The 26,125-nt window shown below is 44.0% G+C and overlaps 1 protein-coding gene across 4 annotated transcripts in view; it reads left to right on the top strand.

Annotated features, from left to right (window-relative positions):
• The window catches only part of iqsec1b (IQ motif and Sec7 domain ArfGEF 1b), a 194,637-nt gene that overhangs the window by 40,205 nt on the left and 128,307 nt on the right, over window positions 1-26,125 (top strand). For 3 of the 4 annotated variants that reach the window (XM_061219404.1, XM_061219409.1, XM_061219411.1), the window contains exons 2-3: window positions 6,165-6,194; window positions 24,049-24,156. In XM_061219404.1, coding sequence (XP_061075388.1) covers window positions 6,165-6,194; window positions 24,049-24,156 — 138 coding nt within the window. The remainder of the gene's footprint in view (window positions 1-6,164; window positions 6,195-24,048; window positions 24,157-26,125) is intronic. The other variant, XM_061219406.1, reaches the window with a different exon arrangement.

Genomic DNA, 26,125 nt, shown 5'->3' with positions numbered 1-26,125 from the left:
AGTGAAGAGTAAATAATAAACACACCGATTAACACAAGTATTTTCTGCACAGCAAGAAGTGTTACCTTATTTAAATCATATTTTTATTTTTAATGAGTATACAATCCTGTTAGCATGGTAGTGATGAGTAATAACACTATTAGGAATAAGCAAAGTCGAATGGCCGTTTTTTCATTTAGATACAAACAAATGCCGACAATGGTTTGAAGCAAATTGTACTGTGTAATATTTTATTATCGCAAGATTTGTATACCCTTTCACTGCAGTTTGAATGTATTGCGCTCTCATTTCTGTGAAATGAAGTGGTGGATTCTTTTTTCTGTTTAGTCCATTCTAATGCAATGAAGTTTTCAAATTTCCAACTTTGAGAGTGTCGCGTAAACACTTTTTCACTCTGAATTCAATGCACTGTATGATTAAGGCTCAAACTCCAGCTCTTAAAACAAGGTTGGTGAATATACAGTATGTATATAAATATGTAGTGCAAAATGTATTCCAAGGGAGACACTGAGCAGGTATTGTGATAGATGATGCTGACAGCTTCAAGCTTTTCGGTACGAAACGGTCAATTAATATAAGATAAATGGCAGTTTTTTTGCTTGGTTGAAATCCCAGTTGTTCTGCTGAGTTTAATTAAGACTAATCCTTCAAGTCATTACGCTCTAAGTCTGGGGAAAAAGGCATGGTGCATGTGGATAATTGTATTTCGTCTGTTTTTTCCCCCCACATGATATTTAGGAGCCTGATGCACATATGGAGTGGCGTTCAGCTGTGTGGATGGTTCCTCGGTTGTTTTTCTCTCAATTTCACATTCTCTTGGGGTCCTGAGATTCAGGCAGATGCTGAGCTGCGAGAGAGGTGTCTGTCCATGTGCCTGTTTTCTCACAGTTTGGAGGCTGGGAGAATGAAAATGGAAATGGAAAATGTTGGGTTTCTAAAGCAATGGGGTGAGGTATACGTTGGTGATGTACAGTATCGGTATATGTTACAGATTCTTACAATATTTATGAAATTATCTTCATAAGTCATTAAACTATGTTAAAAAGAAAAATAATGTTTTGAAGTTGTGGTGAATTCGGTAGTTTTTATTTTTCTTGTGTGAAATTTTAGTAAGGAAATGAAACTGCAAAATGGTGTCTTAAGCGGCTACTGCAGTTTCTGTTGAAAGGTACCTGTCTCTCTGTTGAGCCATCATTCTCTCTTGGAGCAGTCAGCCATAACAGAGTGTAGGGTATACTGAATATCCTCACACCCAGGAGTTTGCTGATCCCTGTGGCTTTGGTCAGCTGATTTTCTGATTTTCAGCCAATCAGGAACAGTGATTTCTCAAATCTTTGCTTAAATTATCCCATTGTGTGGTTATATCCCGTCATCAACTAATCTACACAGAGTACAGTCCGTAAGTATTTGGAGGGTGGAGAAAATCTCTGTTCTTTTCGCTCTGTACTCCAGCACATTCCTTTTGAAATTGAATATGAGGTTAAAGTGTCGGCTGTCACCTTTAATTTGGTCCCCTAAAATGGGGGAGATTATGAATATGAAGGGATGTAATTCCTACACGCATCACCTGATATGGATGTACATACTGTCAAATTAAACGTGGCAGTCTGCACTTTAACCTCATTCATTGTTTCATTTCAAATCCAATGTGCTGGAGTACAGAGCCAAAAGAGCAGAAATTGTACTATGGGCTAAATACTGTACTCATGGGCTGCACTGCAGTCTGCAAGCTCAATGCGATGTTGTTGATTCTCAGTTTGTCAACAGTTTAGTTTGCTCTGAAAGATGACATACCATAACGTTGACAATCTATTAAAATATCAGCGTTCCGTCTGGATAATTGTTCTTTGTAACTGTGTAGCTGTGTTGATTGGTTGGCTGGCTGGGGAGGGCCTCTGCATCATGTGATGAACAGACAAACAAACTCCAAATTAAGGTTGGCTTGCTGCCTTTTATTCTGTCAAAGAACAGGAAAATGCCAAACTCTCTGAACACAAAATAAGGAAAAGGCAACAAAAATAGTTCACTGGGAGAAGGGCGGGCAAAAACTGGAGCACACAAAAACAGTTCTCTCTTTGCACCAGCCAGTCCTTAACTGCACTGATAGGTTTGCAATAAACCCTAATTCTGCTGAAAACAATCATATTAAAATAAATCTGTAAATACATTTATTTCTATGTGCTGCTGACTGATTATTCCATAGTTATATAGGAATTATATAACTATGGAATGAACCACATATAGCAGCATTGTCAGTCCTCTATGTTGTGAGGAGTTTGGAAAGTTGCAGTCCTAGTCTCTTTTGGGTTCATATTCAATGTGACAATTAAGTGATAAAAATTCTCCCATCCTCTGCAGTCCTTCTGCCTTTGGAGAAGCAACAGTAACACTGGTAACATTTCACCAGTATATATCGAATTGACATAACGGGAAATAGATTGAAATATATTTAGCAAATTCCAAATTTTAGGATTTACAAACTTTACCATTGACATTGTCAATGCATGGAACAGCTTGCCACGTGATGTCCAGTGGCAGACACAAAGACCCTGGGGGTATTGAAATCACCGCATGAAACAGAGCTGGGTACTCTCCAGTATACAAGTGATCAAGCTGAATGGCCTTTGCTTGTTGTATTCCATGTTCTTCTTACCCCAGGGGTGTATAACTTGGCTTTTTTCCCATTAGACACCTTGCTAATTACCTTTTGAAACAGTTCATGTTTCCATGGCTTCCGTGGTTTCGAGTCGGCAGTGTTGTGCGATAATAAAAACCTGCCTACCTTGCTGCCTTCGATTACCCTCGCAGTGGTCTATACCCTGAGTGGGTGACGAGTACCTCACTGTGGATGTGCAGAACGAACGCGAGTGATTTACGGCTGCCTTAGAGACACGGCGGACAGTTTTCACTTTGCACCACCCACGCAATTTACTGTACGATTTAGGCTTTTTCAAGGCTGTGTTTCCTGCCATGGTGTACACAAATGTATTGTGAAAGGAGTATTGTAGTGATATTAAAATAAAGGTAATCGTAAATTTATGTTGACACTGTTTTTCCCCAAGCTCCTGGTTGGTGAATGTAACACTGTGTCTGAAATTGATATAGAAAAGGTTCTACTTCTCCCAAAATCTTGGAAAGAATTTGATAAACCTTTTTTTCTGGTTTACCCTGCAGTGGCCATTTCCTCTTCCGGTTCTTTTATTCTTTTAAAAAGACGCCGTTTGTACTGATCATGGTAGACGAGCTCTGTGAACCTTTGCACGTGTACTGTGGATTATTGATTACTTATTTGACCTTTGTGTTTGACCCACTTTGTTTGACTCTGATTCTAGCCTAGCCCCTTTTGATTTGTTTGCTGATTGAATTTTGAACGTGGCCTCGTCCTTTTCGTCTCTGATTCCTGCCCAGCATTTTTGTTTTGTTTGCCCCAGTGTATTACTCTGCTTGCCCACCCTGACCGTGTTTTCCTCCTCTGCTCACTGTATTGTGGCTCCGGTTATTTAGAGCATTTCCAGCTGGATTGCATCCTTCCATCAGGACGGTATTTGTTATTTTGCTTTGTTATTTTTCCTTTATTATTTTTGACGGCAATCCTGGGTGGAGATCTGATCTCTGTTGGGAGTAGGCTAGACACTGCTTTGTACCTGGTAAACCTTTGTCAGGTTTATTTAGTTTTGAATGAGCAGACGGGACCGGAGTTACTCGTCGGACTGCGGTTCTCATTCCTCATTGCACACTTCATTTCCCTAACCTTTTCCTCGTACGGTCTAGCCCTAGACCGGGTTGGAACATAAACCAACGTAACAGTTATGTTATCATATGTTATGAGTACTAAAGTTGGTGTTCTTCCTGTAACTCGAACTTAACTCTTGAAACAGTACAGAAGTGTACAGTATATAACCCGCAGTTTCTCACATACCTGTCGTTCCTGTACATGAGTGCACCATAAGCCATTTAATTCACACTTTTGTGGAAAAGGTTTTTGGGAGCATGTTTGTTTTTGTTAAAACTGAAAAATTTACATGCTGAATTATTTTTGAGCTATACCCTGAATCCAGCAAAATTTACCTCGTACAAAGCTACATATGCATGGTTTCTGTCTTAACATATAACAAGCAGGTAATTTGTGATTAGTTGTAACAAGCTATATTGGTTTTCCAAGACGACAGACCAACCGGCAGACCAATCGACCAGCAGAGTCTATACTTGCTGCTTGGCCTGTGCTAAAAATGGCAGTAGTCACTTTTGAAAGGTTTTGAAGTTTACTGTTAGTGAAAATTAAACTTTTTAGCCCTTCTCTTCCTTTATCCTTTAGGGATCAGAGTCATTGATTTAAAAAAACCAAACAAAAATCCTTTGATGAAGTTCTGGCTGACTCACTGCTGATTGAAAGGCGGTTGGTATGTAGTCTAATTTGAGCCTGCTTGTCTCACAGCTTAGGGCAGCGAGGTGACCAACGACTCTCTCAATCCCTTAGAAAGGACTCTCACGACACCTGGCCTGGAAGTGCCCGGGAATTATCAGCAAAGTGAGTCAGGCTCTCAGGAGGGCTTTATAATTTTCATTTTTAAAGGTAGCCATTATATTGAAGCCCCTTATTTTCCCTCCAGCCGATAGCATAGGGAGAGAGGGACAGGAGACCTGTTCAGTCGATGCCTCTAAACGCGAGCTGGAGGGCTGTGAGATGTGGAGGATGCTGTCATTCTTGTAAAGGTTGGCGAGATGCGGCCTTTCAAATGGAAGCGCTCCAACTGAAGGGGTATATTAGATTAAACCCAGAAGAAGTTCATTTCTCAGAATAAAGGTGTGTGCGTGCGCGCGCCCTCGTGTGTGTGTGTGTGTGTGTGTGTGTGTGTGTGTGTGCGCGCAACTACTCTAGTTTCTTTAAATATCCCAAAAATGTGTTCGGGTGGCATTCCACATAGCTTGTGGCTAGCCAAAGCTATGCTTCATCTGTTATTAAGCCCATAAGAGATTTCACTTCTGCCAAAAGTTTCCATTTTTGAAAACAGACTTGCTTATTTTGGTTAGATCTGCCTGCAATTTCCCATGATGGCTGCTTCGAGACACGTCGAATTGTGCCAAACCCTCTGCTGTTTTTTTTATTATTACGTGCGGTGTTTGAAACGTGGAATGTGAACCGTGTCACTTTCTGAAGATTGTGTCCTATGTCATTCCACTCTGTATTGCTTCGGAGATTGTCTTTGGCTTGCGCTTGGATGTGTAACGGTGCCCAATTTGATGTACCTTGTAGGTAAACAAGGCGACCTGGTGCACAGAGTCCCTCTGACTGTAGCTATATGTGTCGCAATATTGTCCTCAGCAATGTGCGTCGCCTTACTCTGTGCGATGACGGGCGCGTTTTGGAAAAGCCTCTCCGTGTTGGCAGCAGTATGAAAGGCCTCGGTCATTGTAAACGTCGCTGCCTTTTGACAGGGCTGTCCCTGAGCAGTGGGCTTGGTGAATAATGTAACAGCGCCGGTCTGAGGAGCCGCCCGGAGGCCCGCTGGCTCCGGTCTGGGATATTACGGTTTTCCATCACGCTCCGCTCGCGCTCCCGCCCCACCGGGGCCTTTCCGTGGCGCCGTGGCGACCGCGGGGAATTCCACCTGATGGAATCTCCTGCCTCGCAGAGCCAGTGCCGATTCATTTCTGAAAAGCAAATAACATGCAATTGTTTTCAGTTTAATGTTTCTCAGGTTATTGCCATATGATTCTCAATGTATTTTGCTTTTATTTTTGCTCGCGCAAAATGGAATTTATGTTTGGCTGCGTGCAAACGATGTCCCCAACGTGCTTTGCCTATTGTGACATGTGACCAAATGTAATTAGAGACAGAGGGAAGGACTGCCTGCCCCTCTTTAAATTACCCAGATGCCAAGTGATGATAAATGAACGCATACAGTTGCCACTGTGATTGGACTAAATGCCTTGAGTATCCAAGGATATCAATCATCATTTTCGAGTGGTTATATGACCTTAAATGTCACTTGTCATATAATTGTACACTTACTGTATTTCAAGTGGCTGTTACTGCTTTTGTAAATAAATGTGAGGTCATTTTTGTGAAGTAGGTCTGGTAAATTTGACCGGCTTCAAAATATTATTTTATTCTCTTTGTTGTCTTCGCATTAATCTATTCTCTCCCTCTGTTTCTCCTGCAGGTCTGAATGTGAAAGTTCGCGAGGTGTCAGGTACGTAGAAAAAAAAAAATGGTAACAATATTTATCTCTGAAATGTCAGAGCGTTTCCTGAGGTCAGCCGGTGAAAGCTGTGCGTTCTCGCTGGAGAACGACGCAACCTCAATCAGCCAATTAAACGCACTCTGTCTGACAAAGCCTTATTGACCGTGTCCGTCGGTGGTCCTTTTCACGGTTGATTTTCCGCGGTTGTTCGCCGGTCTGACCTGTGGCTCGGGCGGAGCGGTGCGGTGCGGATGAGCCGGAACTCCCCCTGCGTCACGGGAGACGGGAACGCCGTTGGAGCTCTGCTGCGTTTCATATACGCGTGTGAGGCTTCTCGCGGGAGCGCTGGCCACGGACAGTCAGAACGGTCTGCCTGCCTCAGAGAGTTCGCTGAATCACTGTGTAGTTGACATTTAAAGGACATGGGGTCGGCCTGTAGCCTAGTGGTTAAGGTACATGACTGGGACACGCAAGGTTGGGGTTTCAATCCCCGGCGTAGCCACAATAAGATCCGCGTAGCCGTTGGGCCCTTGAGCAAGGCCCCTAACCCTGCATTGCTCCAGGGAAGGATTGTCTCCTGCCTAGTCTTAATCGACTGTACGTCGCTCTGGATAAGAGCGTCTGCCAAATGCCATGAATGTAATGGAATGTAACATGGCATTTGAAGTCACCGTTTATTTATTCATTAATTTATTTATTTTCACAGAATTTCTGCTTTCGCGTCGTTACCGATGAGAAATTTAGCGCAGGCCTGGGCGTTTTAGTTGGCCTGACCAGAGCAATCGTCCTACCGTGACGATGCGAGCAAGTGCAGTTTGGGGACTTGTGTTCCTGAACTTACACAGGCACTTTATGATCGCCAACAAAGAGGAACTGAGGTCATGAACACCTTGCTTCCCACCGAAGGCGCTGGAAACTCCACAGGAGTGTTAATTGAATGTATCTTTTCAGTGGTAGTAGCACTCCTGAGTCGCGTTTCCTCAGATGTACAATGATACAATGCAGTAAGAGATAGATGTATATTACATCTGAGGTCCCTGCTAGTGGCCCTGGGCAGTTTGTAAGCACCAACAAGATGTGCTGTGAGCTGGATTGAAAAGCGTTTACAGTCCCAGTCTTGCGCGCAACTTGTTTAAGAGTTTCACTGGAATGGACTGTTAGCTGGGAATTTCTGCTTGCTAACTGTCTTCAGGCAAGCTCCGGGGGTTGGTTAATACACCAGAGTTTGAGTATACGTTTGAATGGGAATCATGCAAGTGCAACGTGGATACAGCATGAAGGGTTCTATATGTTTTATGATAGCTGTTTTTCTTCATTCTTATTACCTGTCCTGGTACCTGGGTCAAATGTGTAATTGTTTTGGATTCAAATACTTTTTAATGCTTTTCTGAGCTTGTGTGGTCTATTTGAACTGAGGAAATTACTCTCCAAAAGGTATTCAAAACAATAACATATTTGACCCAGGTCTGGCTGGTACTATACAGATGAACTGTTAGCAAATATTGGCCCTTCTGAGAAGTTGTGGATTCTTCCTGTCAAATAAATGTAGGTTTGCATATTGGGCATGAAATCTGTTATCCTTTTTCTGTAGTAGTTCTTGAAAGGTTTGCATGTGCTGCGGTTCTGACATTATAATTTGGGGTTCATGGGATATTATGGGATATATTTCCCATAATATGAAGTAACTTTTCATTCAGTAGGAAGGAAGGTGCTGGATTTTATCCGTGTGAGATACAGGGCATTCATATGTACTGTGGATAACCAACGGAAACGCACACATGAAATAATAACGGTAATAGGCTAAGACTGCCCTTGGAAGTGTCGGCTATCACTTGTCAATAAAGCGCTGGCCAGCTTCAGCAGGGCTGTGTCTGCCATGGCTCTGAAGGAAATCAGCCTGAAATAGAACATTTTAACACACCTGTCATTTTGGAGTCAGTAACTGTGTCTAGCCATAGATTTGTTTTCCTATAAGTCCTTTTCCAAGTATTCTAATAATGTAGAAACTATTTCGTCTTTTATAACGTCAGTCCTTTCTATTCAGTCTCTTTAGGGTATTATAGCGATTAATCATTGTCAAAATTGAAATTGATTTTTTTTTTTTGCCATCGATTAACTCACTTGGTTTGATTAATTATCGGGGGAGTTTGAACCAGGCAAAGCACGCTGCTGTGTGCAGATGTTTTTTTGTACCAGTTCAGATCAGTAAGATTGACAGCTCCACTCCTCCCCTTTCAAGGTCTGTACATTTTCTCTCTCTTGCTGGTAGTGTCCATTTCTCCATGGCAGGGGTGTCCAATCTTACTGGAAAAGGGCAGGTGTGGGTGCAGAGTGGTTTTTGTTTTCGCCCGACACTATTCTACCTCTCAGGGTATTGATTGAAGACCATAATTAGTTAATTAGTAGAATCATGTCTGTCGGTAAAACAAGCATGCTGGGATAAAACAAAAACCCAGCCCTGTTCAGATAAGATTGGACATCCCCGCTCTAAGGTAAAGTAAACACGAGACACATAGTACTGCTGCACCAAACAACTCTGCTTAAGTTGTCTTCATTTAAATGAATTCTACTCTTTGTTGAGTGCTTGGATTTATTCCACAGCTGGTCATTTTCATTATAAATATGATGTACTCAGAATGAGACTGAACGAGACTGATTTGCACTTGTGATTGAAGGCGTTCAAATTGGGTGTGCTTTCAAATAGAACATTTCTAATAGGATTCCTTTGGCAGCACCTGTGGAAATGACAATAGTGTAAGAATGACAGGTTATTTCCGTCCAGATGTTTTCAGCGTGTTGGTATTCCTCTGATGGAGGCTGACGGGGTTACGTGTGGCTGAAACACTAATGCAGATCTTGCCATTTCATGACGACGCAGTTTGGCATTTTTATTCCTTCATGTCTTTGTGGAGATTGATTCCACATCATCAGGCAGCCCTACAGTACTGCACCCACACTCAAATAATGTAGATACCTGTACAACTAAAGATACAAGCAAGTGTACATGCAGTCTGTACAGAGCAGGTACAGTAATGCCACCTATTGCATCCGCATGTGTCCATCCATCAGTGACAATGTATTTAATGCTGTCATTTAAGTTGCTAAAAATGTGCTCAACCTTGATTAAACCACACATTATGACCAGAAAAATGCACCCCTAGAGGTATGAACTGTGTCTACAAAATGGGTCTCAATTCTTGGTATTTCCTGGGAGTATGACTGGCATACTACTGTGCATTGTGTTTCTGTGTGGTCATAATTTACTTCCCACTAAAAAATGACTGTTGTACCTCAGTGTATTGTCATTTTTCACCTGAAATGCCTGGAATTGCCTTGGCCTTTAGTGCTCTAAATATGTTTTATGTGACCCTTCGTCCACTGATAAACAATGTGTTTTGTGAGGCCGAGCATTTAGTGCCGATTCTGTCGACACTCATTTCAAATCTTTGCTGTCCAGTTTATTTAGGCATTTATTTCGGCAGCCCGGCTTTTGAGATGAGCTGGGGCCAATAAAAATAAATATGTAAAAGCGTGTGTGAAACTGGCACTTTCTGTTCAAAGAGCCAAAAGCAATCATATACAGTGTCAATGGCAGCATGTGCGAAAATCAATGCAGATACTTTTCATTTTCGCCTAATCCAGTCGTGAAACAATGCTCTATGTATCAAAGCGTATGTTTAAATATGCAAGGCTCCTGAGAGACTTGCATATTAACATCTTGTTAATTGAAATTTGTGATCTTTCTTTTCCTTCTACGTTTCAAAGTGGATTTTTCCATACGTGCTGTACCCACTAACACGCCCAGAGGACAGGATTAGTCTGACCTTAATGCCCAAATGCGTCTCTGCGCTCATGCATTCTGATGGCTAGGCCCCCAGAAGTTCCCTTGATGTTTTCAACTCATAGAAATAAGTCTGCGGGAGCACCGAGTGACACGGATCACACAGCAACTCCCAATACAGCTGGCAGTCTGGGCTTTTCTTCTAAAATATATATGTGCTGCAGATTGTGTGTGTGTAGTGTGTCTCTGTGTGTCTCTGTGTCTGTGTGTGTGTTTGTGTGTGTCAATCTGTGTGTGTGTCTGTGTGTCTGTGTGTCTGTGTCTGTGTCTGTGTCTGTGTCTGTGTCTGTGTCTGTGTGTGTGTGTGTGTGTGTGTGTGTGTATGTGTATTTGTGTACATGCTTGTGTGTGTGTGTGTGTGTGTGTGTGTGTGTGTGAACATTATAAGAGATGTGGGATCTACTGGAGATTCGATGATGGCAGGTACTGTTCGCTCCAGGCTGGTGGGGGGCACTGGGGGCTGAAGCTAGCTTGGGCTACAGGGATAGCAGCTGTGGGGCTGAAGCTAGCTTGGGCTACAGGGATAGCAGCTGTGGGGCTGAAGCTAGCTTGGGCTACACGGATAGCAGCTGTTAGGCTGAAGCTGACTTGGGCTACACGGATAGCAACTGTGGGGCTGAAGCTAGCTTGGGCTACAGGGATAGCAGCTGTGGGGCTGAAGCTAGCTTGGGCTACAGGGATAGCAGCTGTGGGGCTGAAGCTAGCTTGGGCTACACGGATAGCAGCTGTTAGGCTGAAGCTGACTTGGGCTACACGGATAGCAACTGTGGGGCTGAAGCTAGCTTGGGCTACAGGGATAGCAGCTGTGGGGCTGAAGCTGGCTTGGGCTACTGGGATAGCAGCTTTGGGGGAGGGAGAGAAGCTGCTGCTGAAGCCATGAGGGGGTCTGAAGCTGAGGCCTTCACCTTATGTAGCCGGAAGCAAGGACACAGCAACTGACAGGGCTTCGTGTTGCGTGATGGAGTCTGGCCGTGAAGATATCCCACAACGCACCAGTCAGGAGAAACAGGCAAGCTGCAGCAGACGGATCTGCTGTAAACAGGCAGCTGGAACTCGGCGCAGGTGATATCGAGCAGGAAATTGCAGTCTTGTCTGATCCACATTGCTGACCCCTAATTGTTGGGTAAAAATGCAAAGGAAGGATTTTGATGATGAGCATTTTGCACTGGAGAAAATTGGGTTCATGTATCAGTGTTTGAAATAATAGAGAGTACAATAACCGGTAATGCGCGAGTGTAATTGCAGGTCTCCAGGACGAGAGCGTTAATTTGTCTGAGGAGTCGCAGAAATAGTGTCAGGAAAAGGTGAAGTGGGGATAAAGGAATCTGTGTAGTTATCACGCTGAGAGCGGTGTGGCAGAAATATTATTACAATCACTTCTGCTATTCTACCATTCAACCCAGTGAGGCCCCTCAGCTCGTAAACGTAGGATGTCGCCGTCTCATTGCTCAGTATGTGGGTGGATTTAATAAAATAGTCGTGTTGTAGGCGGTGGTAAGCATTTAAATGCATACTGTATACTCTCACTTACTATATACGGCACACTTTATTTCCGTGTATCCATTGAGATAGTCGACGATGTGATGGCTGCTGTTGAAAGTTGGTCGTCACGCTGAAAAATGTCTGGCTCCACCTGACTCTAGTCCTAATCTCTAGTCTCATATTAAGTTAGAAGTAGAGCTTCATTTATATTGCATCTTTGAAACATACAAACTGCTTTACCATGGTAAAATGTATGAAAAATGAACAAATGTAATGTAAAAGAAAGAAAAAAAGATGAGATCGAGATAGGCGTAGATAAAAATGGAAAAACAATACACAACCTAAATAATGTAAAAACATAAAAACAATAAAAACACATCAGGCAAGTGCTAGAGAATACAAATGAGTTCTTAGATGCTTTTTCAAAAAAACAATTCAACTGATTGTGTCAGTCTCAGGCTTGGGGGGAGGAAATATTAGTGCAGCTGTGGCACGCTGGGGAACTGAGAAGTGTTACTGAGGGGTATCGGAGCCCTCATTGTTAGGATTTGCACACAGTACTGAAGGGGGAATTATGTTAAAAAATATAGTTTGAACAGCTGGGCTACTGGATGACTGTGTGGGTGCAACCACACACATTTGTACCTGATCCTCCCTTGCACTTCCCATTTGCGGAAACATTTTGGCTGCGTTAGGGCCTGATGGAGATTGCATTCTCAGCCTTTTGACAAAATAACGGAATTTGTGGCAGCCATTATCCGTGCGGTTTACACTACGGAAACGCAATTTCTACTTTTCACTTCCATTATCTCTGCTGTGCTGTGCGAGGCGCCTTACGGCAGCGAGGTCCCGCCTGTTATTTCATTCTCTGATGCATGCATGCTCACGCTGCTTTAAACAGTATGGATCTGTTTACGTTCAGCGCTCCGGTCCTGTACAGCAGAAAGCTTCTAAGCATTTTCATATCCGGGTCATCAATCAAGACGGACTTTAAAACTTAGCGAGAGGGGTAACCCTGTGGCGCAGCAAGTAAAGGCTTGCGGGTTTCAGCACGGAGCTCAACGCCGCAGGGTAGATTCAAATCTCGCTCGATCATTTGTTATCAAGTTATGAATCCCCTGGGGGCTCATGTTTGCTGAATCGTCACAGGAGGGATAGCTGACTGGGGTTCTTCTCTCCCTCTCATCTTTGTCCAGTGCCACCTACTGGTAGTACAACACCTGCGCGAGTTGTGGCCGTAACAAGAGAAATAGCACTCCCGACCAAGTATGTAATGTTGCCTAGTAACTACTGCTCACACAGAAAGCAGGTGAATTAAAGCAGAGTCTGGCTTCAGCGCGTCTCTGAGGAAGCTAGCGCCTGTCTTCGCCGTCCAGGATTCGTGTGGTCGATGAGAAAGAGGGTCCTTGAATGCAGATTGCGGAGATAATTGGGGGGGGATGACCAAGCTGTGTTACAACTGCGATGAAGATTTAGTCATGCTAGTCCTGTTCCCAAAGATGTGAGCCGTGGGTCGAGTATGAGCAGTCTATGGAATGACAGGCTCCTTGTTGTGAGAACAAATGACTCTTGTAGCTGCGGGAAATGGCACTGCACTGGTAGCTGTTTGCAGGAGATTTATTGGTAATGTGGGCCATTTTGCAAACATGGTTTTGCTTTAAACTGGTTTTGGTAGAACTTTGCAATACGCTTACATTAATTGGTATTAACTAGTGTAGTTATTAACTAACTACTGAGAAGTCAATCTGTACAGCTTTGTTTATGTATTTGTACATCATTAATACATGTGAACAGCTACATTAGGTAATGTTAATTCATATTTTAATGAAAATGAAAAAACAGTTAATGTACTTATTAATAGTTAATTCATTATAATATATATTATCCTATGTATGCTAATGTACTAATATCCATGCAACTAATACATTAGTTGGTTGTTAAATACATTCATAAATAAAAAGTTAATTTCATGCTTAATTACTGCATTTGCATGTCAATTAATTACTGTTAACAACGACATTAGTTAATGGCAATTCATGTACCATATTGTAAAGTGTGACCAAGAATTTTAGGCTTCTCTGGACTGTATTTTACTATACTTTTAGTCTCCGTATTCACTGTGGTTGTCCTTAACTTGTCACTTCACAAGAGTCATATTTTGCAAATATTTCACAGTAAACAGTACGTGTTGCATCATGAAGTGCATTTTTATTAATTCATGACGGGCATCGCTTTACTCTGTGATATTTTACTGCTGACGTATTGGCTGACATCTCCCACTGAGGTGCAGTTCATGCCTAATCTTTCCTCTTGCCTGGGACCTTGTATGTCACGCCAAAAACCCAGTTCTTCATCGCATCATAGCCGAATGAAAACCTCCAGCTTCGCAATCTGTTGGTTTTCCCTCAGAGGAAAAGTGCTGATATTGACTTCCAACAAGAGCAATCAGTTAGAGATGGAGTACCTTTCATTAGTTTCATACTGAATGTTTAACTCTGCACCTCCCACACAAGTCTGAATGTAATACTCAAAGCTGTAAAATACAGAAATGTTAAGAAGTAGCACAAGCCGCTGCATGAATGATAATTTTTCTGAGGCAACAGACGGAATTTCATAGGTATCGGACAATGTGTTTTAGCTCTGATTGGGATCTTTAGGTGATATTTTTAGTTTTCGCAAATGAAGGTACACAGATCTGAGAGCTGTGTTGAGATCTGGGTGGAAGGAACTTGAGACAGGCTGCTACTGTTGGTGAAATGTAATATTTTACAGTACTTTACGGAACTGTAGGCTTTGTGAGATTGTGCGTTTGAGGCTTGCAAGAAACTTTTTAATTACTGTATATGTATTATAAAGTCATAATCCAATTTTATGTTTGGAAATCGGGAAGTATACACTTTCACATATACCTGACATCATTAGTGTATCTGTCTCAGTCAAACTCATCCAAACCCAAACTCACTTCCATATGACAGATGAGAATCCATCCCGCAGTATGTTCTTGCCTGCTCTGTGGTGTGTGGTAATGATGGTAGTCTAAACTAGAGCTGAATCTAAACTTTTGCTGCATTCTCTTAGCATGGTCTCCATTGCATGCCACTTCGCCACCTGACCAGCTGGACCTGGTCGAACAGTGTGACTCTTGGAGACTCCACTGATGCGTTCCAGTAAGGGGCACACAACTGGCTATTGTGAGAGTGTGCCCCTATCGTCATGCCATTTCCTAAAGTATGAAAAATGAATCAGTTCTCAACAGCAAGAAATGAACCCTCAGCAACAATTTTATTTGGTATTTATTAGACTTATTTTTTAGACTTATTGGTACTTCTGCTGCAGTAGCCTGTCCACTTCAAGGTTCAACGTGTTGCATGTTTAGAGATGCTCTTCTGCATACCACTGTTGCAACACATAGTTATTCAAGTTATTTCTTCCCCATTCTGATGTTTGATCTGAACAACAACGACTGAACCTCTTGACCATGTCTGCATGCTTGTATGAGTTGCTGGCACTTGGCTGATGAGACCACGCATTACAACATTGGTAGGCTATGCAGAAGAACATCTCTAAACACACTACACTTCGAATCTTGAAGTGCATGGGCTACAGCAGCAGAAGACCAATAAGTCTAATACTTTACTTCAAAATATGTTGCTGTGAGATATATTTCTTCATACGTTTTCCAAAAGGTCCACATTCACAATCTATATTTTGCAGTTTATTCCGTTCCCTTGACTGCTGTGCTGCACTGTGCACTCTGAACAGGGCACCTCAGGTCCCTCCTCATCCACCTCAGACAACCCCTGTTTCCCCCGAGAGACGGTCCTCTCCCTGCCTGTGGTGCCCTGCAGTCACAGGGATCAGGGCTGTAGCACACAGCCCTGTTACACCCAGCACCCGCCCCTGTTACACCCAGCACCCACTGCCGGTCTTATTGCCTTTCTCCCCCCTCTGTCCGGAGCACCTTTTCCTGGAGTAAATATAGAGTCTGCTGTGCTGACACGGCGCTCTGGAGGAGAGGGCGAGTCAAAGTTAAGTGTGACACTGGCGGCTGCTCAGATGGATTTGCCGAGCTCAGTGGCAGGGCTTCGGATGAGGACATTTCTGCAGGGCTGCAAACCCGGTGAAGCGGCCCCCCCTGAAAAGCTGCAGTTATTTCAGGCTCCTGTGATTGACTGCTTTTAGCGTCTGTCTTGGATGGATTTGTTTTGTGTGGATGCGGAACATTCCACGCTTAGAGCGGAAACGCGGCTCTGAGACCCGGCGCGTAATTCCGATGTTCTCCGATCGGGCCTGCGGAACAGATGGTGCCGGGAACGGGAGAGCAGACTCCCCCCGGTCCGAGCCCAGGGAGCGCAGACGCAGGGGCCCGTGCCGGATAGGAGTTCCGGGGCCGCTTTACGCCGGAGGGCCCATCTGTCGGCATCCGGCGCCCGGTACTGGAGGGGGTCTCCGAATGAGAGGCGCTGTCTCCCCCGCTGCGTGCCGCCAGTGCCGCCAGTGCCCCCGCACATCTGGAGCAGATGTGCGGGGCCCCTCCCCGGTCGCGGCGGCAGCTGTCTCCCCGCCAGCGCCCCGACATGCTGCAGTGCCGCGCGTCGCTCCTCCAAACCCGGCTTATTATCGCTGAGGAGTCGCTGTCATTAATAATTAAAAGCCATTGAAATTACCACTGCGTTCTATAAATAACCGCTCCCATAAGGACCACACTTGCCCTGGTACGGTACAGACACACACACACACACACACTCACGCACACGTGTGGAGGAGCAAGCCTCTGGCAGGGAGTAAGCTCTTATAACTACACCTGCCAGAGAGATTTTTTAACTGACTATGGATATTCACTTATGTCACCGCTCTTGCCAAATAAACGTGATGTACGATATTGCAGCGGGTTGTTTGTTCAGACTTCTTTCAGGGTTCATAGTGCAGTTTACCAGCTGTTTTCTGTAGCATTTTCAGACTTTTTTTATGTACAACTGCACATGTGGCTGGTTTGAAATGCAACATTTAACACTGCGTGTGGATATTCTCAGCCACTGAGACTGGAGGGCTGAGGTAGCCTCTCATGACCCATCTCCCTCCAACAGTGCAGTGTAATGTGCCTGGTGTGTATTACTGTATTGCCTTTCCAAATACTGTTTTAGATAATCATTGTTGTTTAACTTCTGCTGTCTAGAATTCTCATACTTTTATATTTTAAATGTATACAGTGCCATAAAAGCCCTGGATGAATTGGGGAGATAACTCAGTCAGTACATTTATTCATTTAGGTTGTGGGTTTCAGGAATTGTTCTTATTGAAGTGTTATTTGAAGGCATACACAAACTAATCTATACTTTCAAGAAATCAACGGGGCTGAACCCAGGAGAATTCCCCGTCTAATTTAATAATAATCTAGCTTCCGGGGGTAGCAGAAACAGCCTTTGTTTACAGACTAAACCGATGCCAAGAACTATGCTTCAGTCGCTCAATCCAGTGGACCTGCTGTCAGATATTTTGACACTGCACATTTAAAACATGTCAGCAGGAATAGGGAAAAGCCATTTACAAATGAGTCTGTTTATTTGCAGGGTCACAAATGATTGAAGGGCCAGGGAAGCCAGAGACGGGAAATTATTGACTTTTCACCAGAATCTTTTTTTGTGTTAGCAATAACCCTTTAATTAATGTCTGGAGCATAACTTTGATTTTGAACCTGAAGAAAGCTGAGCTTTTTCAGCAACCATGCGTTTTTCAGCAAATGTAGAAACATGAAAACTGCTGTTCTTTACTGTCCATGTTTTCACTAATTCGCCAAAGTAAAAATCAAGACTACCCTCCCCGTGAAAAATGAGCATGACAAATGCAGAGACTCTCTCTCTCTCTCTCTCTCTCTCTCTCTCTCTCTCTTTCGCACGCGCACACGCACACGCACACACACACACACACACACACACACATACAGAAAGCACTCAGATATGGGTACTGTCGATGAATTTCTATAGGTCTTAATGAAGTCAGTGCAGAAAAGAAATACAAAAAAGCAATTGTATATCTTGGCTTCTTAAGTGGGCATTCTCACCACAAAATGCGTATATCTATATGCAAAATTAAAACCCATCATCTCCCTGGCTATTGTCACATGACTTCCCTGAATCTAAAACCAGATTCACTTTCTTGACCGATGAAATTGGTATAGAAATATCGATTTGGCTGCAGCCCTTTTGCTAACATCTAATAAAACCTTTATTGAATCTGGCTTTGAGAGTGTTATCCGTTTGCCTCTGCCGCGCTCATATTGTGCATTGTTTTATGGAGATGTGTGATCTGTCTGTCAAATGAAAAGAGGGAAATAATGGGATGTAGCCTGCATTCAGAGGGTTTCCCATCCTTAGAGAAACATCGCACATTAATGAGAACTTCTCCAGCTCCTGGCAAGCATAAATCCACATATCCTGAAGGTAATGGGTTGAATACTATTTAAATGTGAAAAAATGTAAGAAATCTAACGTTTTCCTTAATGAAATGTTGACAGTAATGAGGTTTTTATATAATATATACTGTGCATTTATATATTATATACATACGTGTGTGTGTGTGTGCATGTGTGTATATATTCAGTATTCTCTAGCAGTTTGCTTTCATTCTCCATATATATACTGTAGACCTCTCTCTCACACACACACACACACACACAGACACACACTCTTTTTTAATGTGTGTAGCGTAGCATCGCTACAGACAGTGTGTGGGTGGAAAGGAGTCTGGGGACGCGGAGAGAAGCAAGGCATCATCTCATATTGGTGTCATGCACACGGAGGCTTCTGTGCACTGATGCGAGATTGCATTGCTAGATCGGGCGAGCTTGCATTACCTCAAGCCATTCGAAAGAAGTGTCCTGTCAGCTAGCATTCAAGACCCCGCGTCTTATATTTGAAGGTATGTTGCCGGGGCACTCCGTGTGAACGCGGGGCAAGCCCTGCGCTTAATAGAGAGGAAAGAGACCCTATTGGCCGCATCAACAAACTTCTCACCGTATCAGCTAAAAGGGCACATTAGCCTTCGAAGCCTGACCTCCCTTTCGTTCCCGCACCGACAAGGCGAGGAAACAAAAGAGCTGTCCAGATATCGTTATCAATATTTGTAGGTCACATTCTCTCACTTTAAGGGTCAGAGAACCTATTTATGAAGTGTCAAATCGGTCAGTGTAAGTCGGTGGAATCAAGGAGCTTGAACTAATTGCGCTTTACCCCAAGGTCTCTCTTTCAGGCAGGTTGGGGAGAAGCAGGCTTCAAAGGCGTTTATCTGGAGGGCGAGGGACACCCCTCTTTCTTTACCAAGCTCCCGTTTCTTCCTGGTATTAATGTTTAAGCCACTGTATAGATTTGGTTGGAGCTTAATATAATTTTCAGGCTTTCTGATGTTTTGAGAAGCAAATGTATTGGGGAATGATATTCCGTGAAAGCTTTATTTTTTTAACACACTGAAAGAGAAGCAGGAACGGTTAGAGCACCTTCTCTTTGACAATCCTGCTCCCAACACTCTTTCGGGTGTGAATTTTTGGAGGGTAGGGAGTCGATTTAACTGGGGTTAAATGAGGAGGGGGAAGCAAAGCCGTAGCCTATGGCCCTGGGGCGAAGAATACGCGTCGCTGCGTGAAAGGATATTGATCGGATGGAAAGTTATTTGATCTCAGTACACGCCCGCTGATACACAATGACGTCAAATCGTGGATGGAAAAAAAACTTTAGTGTGAAAATACACAAATATTGCAATTTTATAAATTTTTTTGAATATATGCTTTAAGACATGTCCGTATGGTTATGAAGACTAAATTGAGGAAAAAGTGAATATTGATTTCTGCTTGCCTTTAACGAATATCAGCCTGAAAGTTGGAGTTTGTGCTATTCAGAGTGTGATTCTCTGTGTCCTTTTGTGTCCTGGTAAAGGGCGGCCGTACACCGGCCCCTTGCAGACTGCTGTTTACTGTAACAACCTTGGTCAGCTGATGGTTGTTTAAACAGTTGCTCCAGATGCCCTCCAAAGAGACCTCCAAGGTCATTTTCCCTCCCTCATCCCGTACTGGGGTGGGGGAGGGGGTGGACTCGGAGCAGTCCGATGTTGATTTCAGACCCGGCGTTAGAGCGGTGTACGAGAGCTCACGGTTGCGGTGCCCAAGTACAATTAGTCCTTGAAACCTCTAATCTGAGGCTGGCATTGCGACTTCGCAATCCGTCAGACGCGTTTGACATCGCGGAGCACGGGGTGCTTTGGCGATTGCGGTTACGTAACGTGGAACCTGCTCTCCAGCGATAACAGGAAGCTTATGTGGGAAACAAGGGGAAATCGCCGTCGGACTTAACCCGACTGCCCGGGGGATTATTACTGGGGGGGTTGGGGGGGGGGTCGCAGGGAAGCGAAGCTTCGGTTTCATTTGCTCATAAGATCTACTGGTTTATACATGGGCGTTCTGCAAAGCACGGCTCATTCACATCGCATTGCAAAGCGTTCTGCCGGAACAAATGTTTTCCTTTCTACGCGTTGTGGAAGTTGACTTGTTTTCGTTCGTGTAGGCTATTTGTTGTACAATTCCAAGAGTGGAGACGGATGAAATCTTAATAATTCATGTTTCTCAGAGCTTAACACACTGCCACTGTAAAAAAAAAAAAAAAAAAAAAGGAAAACGAAATAACATTAGCATTAGGAAATTAATAATTCAGTATGCAGAAACAACCCTGTATAACAAGAGACTGCATTCAGTTAATGCACAATGTTTGTCATGCCAAGAATTTTAGATTTACCCCCCCCCCTCCAAAATTTACATGATGTGTTTCTGTGACTCCAATAGATTCAATGATGTTTCTCTGATTACTAGTCCGTAATATAACCAGGCCTACTGGTTCTGGACAGCTGTGATGTTGGCTAGATGGAAATCAACAGAATTCCCTCAAGCAGAATGTAGACTAGAATAAATGATGAGAAGATTAATTCAGATTGTGATCTACTTTTTTTTTTTTTTCCTCCAAGCGGGTGTCTACGATGCAGCAAATATACACAGCCTTAGAAGACACAGAAACAGAGGGCAAAGCAGTGCAATGAAAGGCCTTGAATGCGGATACCAAGCTGTGCAGCGGGGCGTGTTGTTGAAGCTGAGCAGGGCACCCTCAGCCACAGTGCTGTATGTGACTTTGAGATGAGCAAAGTCAGTGAACGGACTAAAGGGGCGGTTTGCCTGTGTTCTTGGAGGCTTTCGGATAACAGGGCCGCGTCCGCTGTTTGTGCGCCTTCCAGCAGAGAAGGGAGGGCAGCCGCCGTGTCTGTTTTAGCTGATGCGGGTCAGTGAGGAAGCTCCACAAAGCAGCGCTGGGAAAAACGAGGCCTGTTTTATGTGCACCTTCTCCCCGCGTGGGCCCTGAGCACCTCCACTCTGGGTCCCTGGCATCAGGCTGGGCCCCAGAAATGTGTCTTCAAAGGCTGTGTGGTATGTGCCCTGATGCCGTTTGACTCGTAATGAGAGCGGGTATGCAGGTGTGTCTGCTGTTTGTAGGAGAGTAGGATGATCACAGACGCCTCCCCTGGCTTCTTCTTTGAAGAGATCTAGGGATGGCAGAAGCATAACACGTCATCTTCTCCACAGTCACTCTGGCAGACGGCTTTATTAATTTCAGCAGGTTGCAAACAGCGGGGGCTCTTCCTTGAGCTCATTTAAATCAACTTCTCAAGCTGCCTGATTTATGTAATCTTTATCGTGTCCTGTTCTTGACTAGTTTTAATAATCATTTTCAATTCAACATGCGTGCAAACAGAGCAACTTTTATTTGTTGTTACATAATGGACTTGGCTGAATACTCAAATCTGATTGGCTGGTGGGGTGCATTATTTTTCCATCTACGCCCGGCTAATTTGACAAAACAAATCCTAATTTTGGGCAAAAATTGCCAGCAAGCCAACTGTTACAATATCGTATTTGCAACAGTCTTAAGGGATGTGTCCAGCCACTGCCAATGCAAGCATAGTGTTGACAACAGAGCTGCCAACCATCCCGGACAATACTGAAAAGGTGTGTTCCGCATTTTTCTCACACAGAATACGACTGGTTCCGTTTCGTTGAGAATAATTTGCTTGGTTCATAGTTTAGCCTCTGTTTTAAATATAATTCAGTTGTTGGCTAGTTCGCTATTGTTGATAACAAACATGCACTGACTCCATTTTGGCTGAAGATCAGTTAAATCTTAATGTTGGCTAGGTAACGAGAATCACGGCAAACCTTGCATGAAGCTAGTTTATCTAACCCGGTTGAGACTGAGAGGGACTAGAACCAAACATCTGTTCCTAAGGGTTGTAGGGGTTGGGATATTTGCTGGTATACTTAAGTCATGTTTCAACTGGGGCGGCCTGTCGTGTAGTGGTTAAGGTAAATGACTGGGACATGTAAGGTTGGTGGTTCTAACAAGGCCCTTAACCCTGCATTGCTCCAGGGGGGGATTGTCTCCTGCTTAGTTTAATCAACTGTATGTCGCTCTGGATAAGAGCGTCTGCCAAATGCCAATAATGTAATTGCAGTAAAATATTTTGAAACAAATGTTTTGCCTATAGTTATGCCTCGTATTCCGTGGTATAAGTGGGACAATGAACTCAGGGCTGTGAATTATGCAGATTCAGCTTCGCCTCTGGCAGTTTACTACCTCTGCATCGTGCATTCTGCCTGCATAATGCACACCCCCCCCTGTCCTTATACCTTACATATAACAGATATCCTCTAATCCCCACTGAGGTACAGAGGCTTTCAAATCCACCGCGCACCTTCTCGATAGTCACTGCTGTCTTTTGAAAGCGGTGTGAGTCTTGCAGGCTGCTGATATAAATATTTATTGATACTGGTGCCCGAGCTTGATGAAACTCCCCTCGTGAGATAGGGAGTAGGCCTATAATGAGGGCGAAAATAATATTTCTCAGTGATTTTATCAAGATACGGCTGATTTAAATAATAATTGTGTTTCAGAGCACAAAAGTTACATTAAAAAAGTTACGGCATATAAATTGCAGATAGGAAGGTTTTATGTGTTAAAAGTTCAACAAATTAAAGTCCTAGTCTGCTGATATTCTTTCTCCCGAGTGGCATATTTCCAGCACATTAGCATTGTTTTCAGCTTGTTTCTTTTTGACGACATTAGTCAGGATTTAATAATGAGGACCTAAAATACTAGCTAGGGCAATTTTCCTGCCTTTTTGATAGATATTTATTCATCCACTGTGAAGAAGCCATCTTGAAAATGTGTCCATTTGTATTAGCATACATTTAACTGACCAACCATTCCTTTATGTTTTATTTCTGAAGCAGTTGTAATTAGTGGCATAGCTGTGTATTTAATGGCAGTGAATGTTGAGATGATAAGCAATGTTAAATGAAGCTTAATATGAAAAATTACTCATTCCCTTTTCAGCAGTCCCCACTATAGTATGTAGCAACATTTTGTTTTACAGTTATTTAGCTGATGCTTTTATCCAAAGTGACTTAAAGTTGATTTTGACAAAGGGACAAGCCCGCCCTGTAGCAATGTGGAGTTAAGGGTCTTGCTCAAGGGCCCAACAGCTGTGCAGATCTTATCCTGGCTACACCGGGGCTTGAACCACCAACCTTCCGGGTCCCAGTCATGTACCTTAGCCACTAGGCTACACTAGGCTGCCCCTATGTTGAATGTAATGGCGTTGTCTACGAGGAGGAGGAGAAGGGGGAGGGGTGTGACTCTGAGAGCTAGCGTGCGGTGGCTCATGCCCTGATGCTAAGCGTGTCCAGACGTGCTCGTGTTGTGACCGGCCCTCTCCCGAACCCAGGCTGCGACCTGACCGAGCGCATCATCCGTTCATTCATTACCTATCATTCCGGGGCCGGTAATCCGACCCATCTGACCCTGTCGCTCACCCTTCTTCATTTCGCCCCAGTCTGTGTGGTCCATCCTCGCATCGTCCCTCAACAGACGCCCCGGGGTTCTGCGGCCATTTTGGCTCGAGGCACACCACATAGAATTACGCTCAGAAATGCCTTTCTCTTGCTGCCTCGGCCAGCCGAGCAGACTGCGTTGGGCGAGGTCTTCGCTTCCGATCTTCACAGTGACTTCCATCAAATCAAGTTCAAGTGCGGGCCTTCAATCTCCTGGGATGCGGAGCACTTCCTGCTTTATGCCTTTTGATTGCCGTGCCAGCACTCCTCCTCTTTACTCGACTGTGTGTGAGTGCAGTAAGTGTTGGCATTACGTTGTGTTCTGCTTTGGTACTGTAGCTGAGCGGTACGGAATCCTGACTTCAGTTTGTAAGGTCCCCAGGGTGCATTCCCTTTCAGTGCTTCTTTTTTTTCTAGTTTTTTTTTTTCTTTCAGTTTTTTCGTTGCGCATTCACACTTGTCCTATAGGCTGTGTTAAAAAATGTCATGTACTGTGTGAATTCCGTTCACTTGTGCCGCTTCTGTTAAAGTGTTGTCAGTAACGTAACTAGTGAAAACTACGCTGAACATCTCCCTCTCTGTCTCTTTCTCTCTTTTTTTCTCACTCTCTCTCCCTGAAGACGGCACGCTTCTTTGCCTGTCGAAGTCACAGAAAGCCCCGGCAACCTTATTTCACCACTGTGCAGAAGAACTTATCCCTGTCGCCAATGGAAGTCTGCGTCATTTGGGTAAAGCTAACGGTTTATTTATTTATCCATTTTGCTTGTGCTCGAGTGTTATGATTCATGCCATTGCTACTGCTTTCTTGATGGAAGACTTTTGTCCATGGTTGCCAACCATTTCCCTCAATGGAAATATTGCTCTGGTCTGAAATGTGTGTTTGTCAGAAAATGAAAAATTCAGCATGAGATCGAATGGGCACTTCTGACAGGTTTGTTTATCGTGTTTGATGTTTTGTCATAAAAGTACAATGGTGTATGAATTGGAAATATATCTCATTTTGCACTGTTGCACTGTTCATTCAGGTATAGTTGAATTGTTGGGAAAAACGCTGTGTATGTTACTCTTTGAAATGCGAAAGCATTTTGTTTTGCTCAGTATACTACCCTTACGTGTGTATGCACTCCACTTTTTTTTGTTCAAATTTCTCATCATCAAAAGGGTTTTTTTTTTTTCTCTCCTCCTCCATTATCCGAGTTCTTCCGTTCACTGGGGTCTAAGTCTCGTATTGGCGGTGAAGTTTCTTTAGTATGCTGGCTTTTGTAGCCATACAGCGAGTGCAGTTATGGATTAGCCTGTGTATAATGAACTCAAGGACCTACCAGACCCTATCTGAGGGTTTCATCTTCACAGAGCAGTTAGGAGCCGGGGATCATATTGAAAAGAGTGTATTATACTGGACAAGCTGAATAATTATTTCCACTCTATCTCTCACTCACGCTCTATCTCTCACTCTCTCCTCTCTATCTCCTTCATTCTCTCTTTCTCTTACTCTCTATCTCTCCCTTACTCTCTCTATCTCTCACTCTCCTCTCTATCTCTCACTCACTCTCTATCTCTAACTATCTCTCCCTCACTATCTCGATCTCTTCCTCTCTCCATTCTCCTTCTCTCCCTCTATCTCTACCTCACTCTATCTTTCCCTCACTCTCTCTTCTCTCTATCTCTATGTATATATATAGAGATATATATTGCTCTCTCTCTCTATCTCTCTCTCTCTCTCCATCCATTCCAAGAAAACAGTGAAGCAGGGGGACACTTGAATGTGCCTTACAGTTTTTTGTACTCGGGATGCCGTGTGTGTGTTCTGTAGTCTTTGGCACTTGGAGGTTAATCATTGACCCTGCCAGTGTTGACTCGTGTCCACTCGTGTTGCAGTACTAGAGTACTTTGTAAGTTGCTCTGCGTCTCCTAAATGCCAAGTTGTATTTGTAATTGAAATTGAGGGCAAGAGAGAAGATGGCGGCCTCTCTCCTTCCATCTGCCTCCAGAGCCCTGACGTGCAGCTTTGGAAATATTCAGCTGCCACGGATCAGAGAGCGGACGTCAGTCTCCCCCTCTTCACATCCACGGCACGACGCGTTCACAGGAAACTCTCTTTTTTTTTTCTTTCACGAAATGGCATCCGCGCCGAAATCTCATTTCATCCAGCGGGGGGGGGGGAAATTAGGCTCTTAAATGATCCCTGGGTTCGGTGGCAGCGTTCCCGCCATTGCTGTTCCATGACGGTGCGTTTTTGCTGTGCCGCGGCCCTGTACCTGTAGTACCTTTATTGATAAATATTCAGATGAGTTTCTCGTGTCAAAAGACCAGCCGTCCCCGGCAGGAAGATCTTGTCTGCGGCTGTACAGTCTGTCCTGTTGTTTACAGAAACCATGGTGACGTGCATAATTCCCCCTTTTGCTTGCTGTATTTGACATGCATCTCCTGTGTGTGGTGCGTCTTCCACACCGTCGCGGCTTTGTGCTTTGGTTCGTTACAGAGGCTCAGCTGAGTCTCCTAGAGGCTGATGGGAGTTTGAAAGCCTCCTCTCTCCCACCCGCATCCCCCCCCCCCCCCCCCCCCCCCCGCCCCCAGCTGAGCCTGCGAGCAAAGGCATTGGCCCCCGTCAACGGCGAATTCGCCAAATTCGTACGAGACCCATCGCCCGGGCGGTACATGATTCGGGGGACTTAACGAGAGCGGTTACTTGGCTCG

The sequence above is a fragment of the Conger conger genome, chromosome 14 (genome assembly GCF_963514075.1).
Source record: "Conger conger chromosome 14, fConCon1.1, whole genome shotgun sequence".
NCBI lineage: Eukaryota > Metazoa > Chordata > Actinopteri > Anguilliformes > Congridae > Conger > Conger conger.
This window is presented reverse-complemented; position numbering and strand designations above follow the sequence as displayed.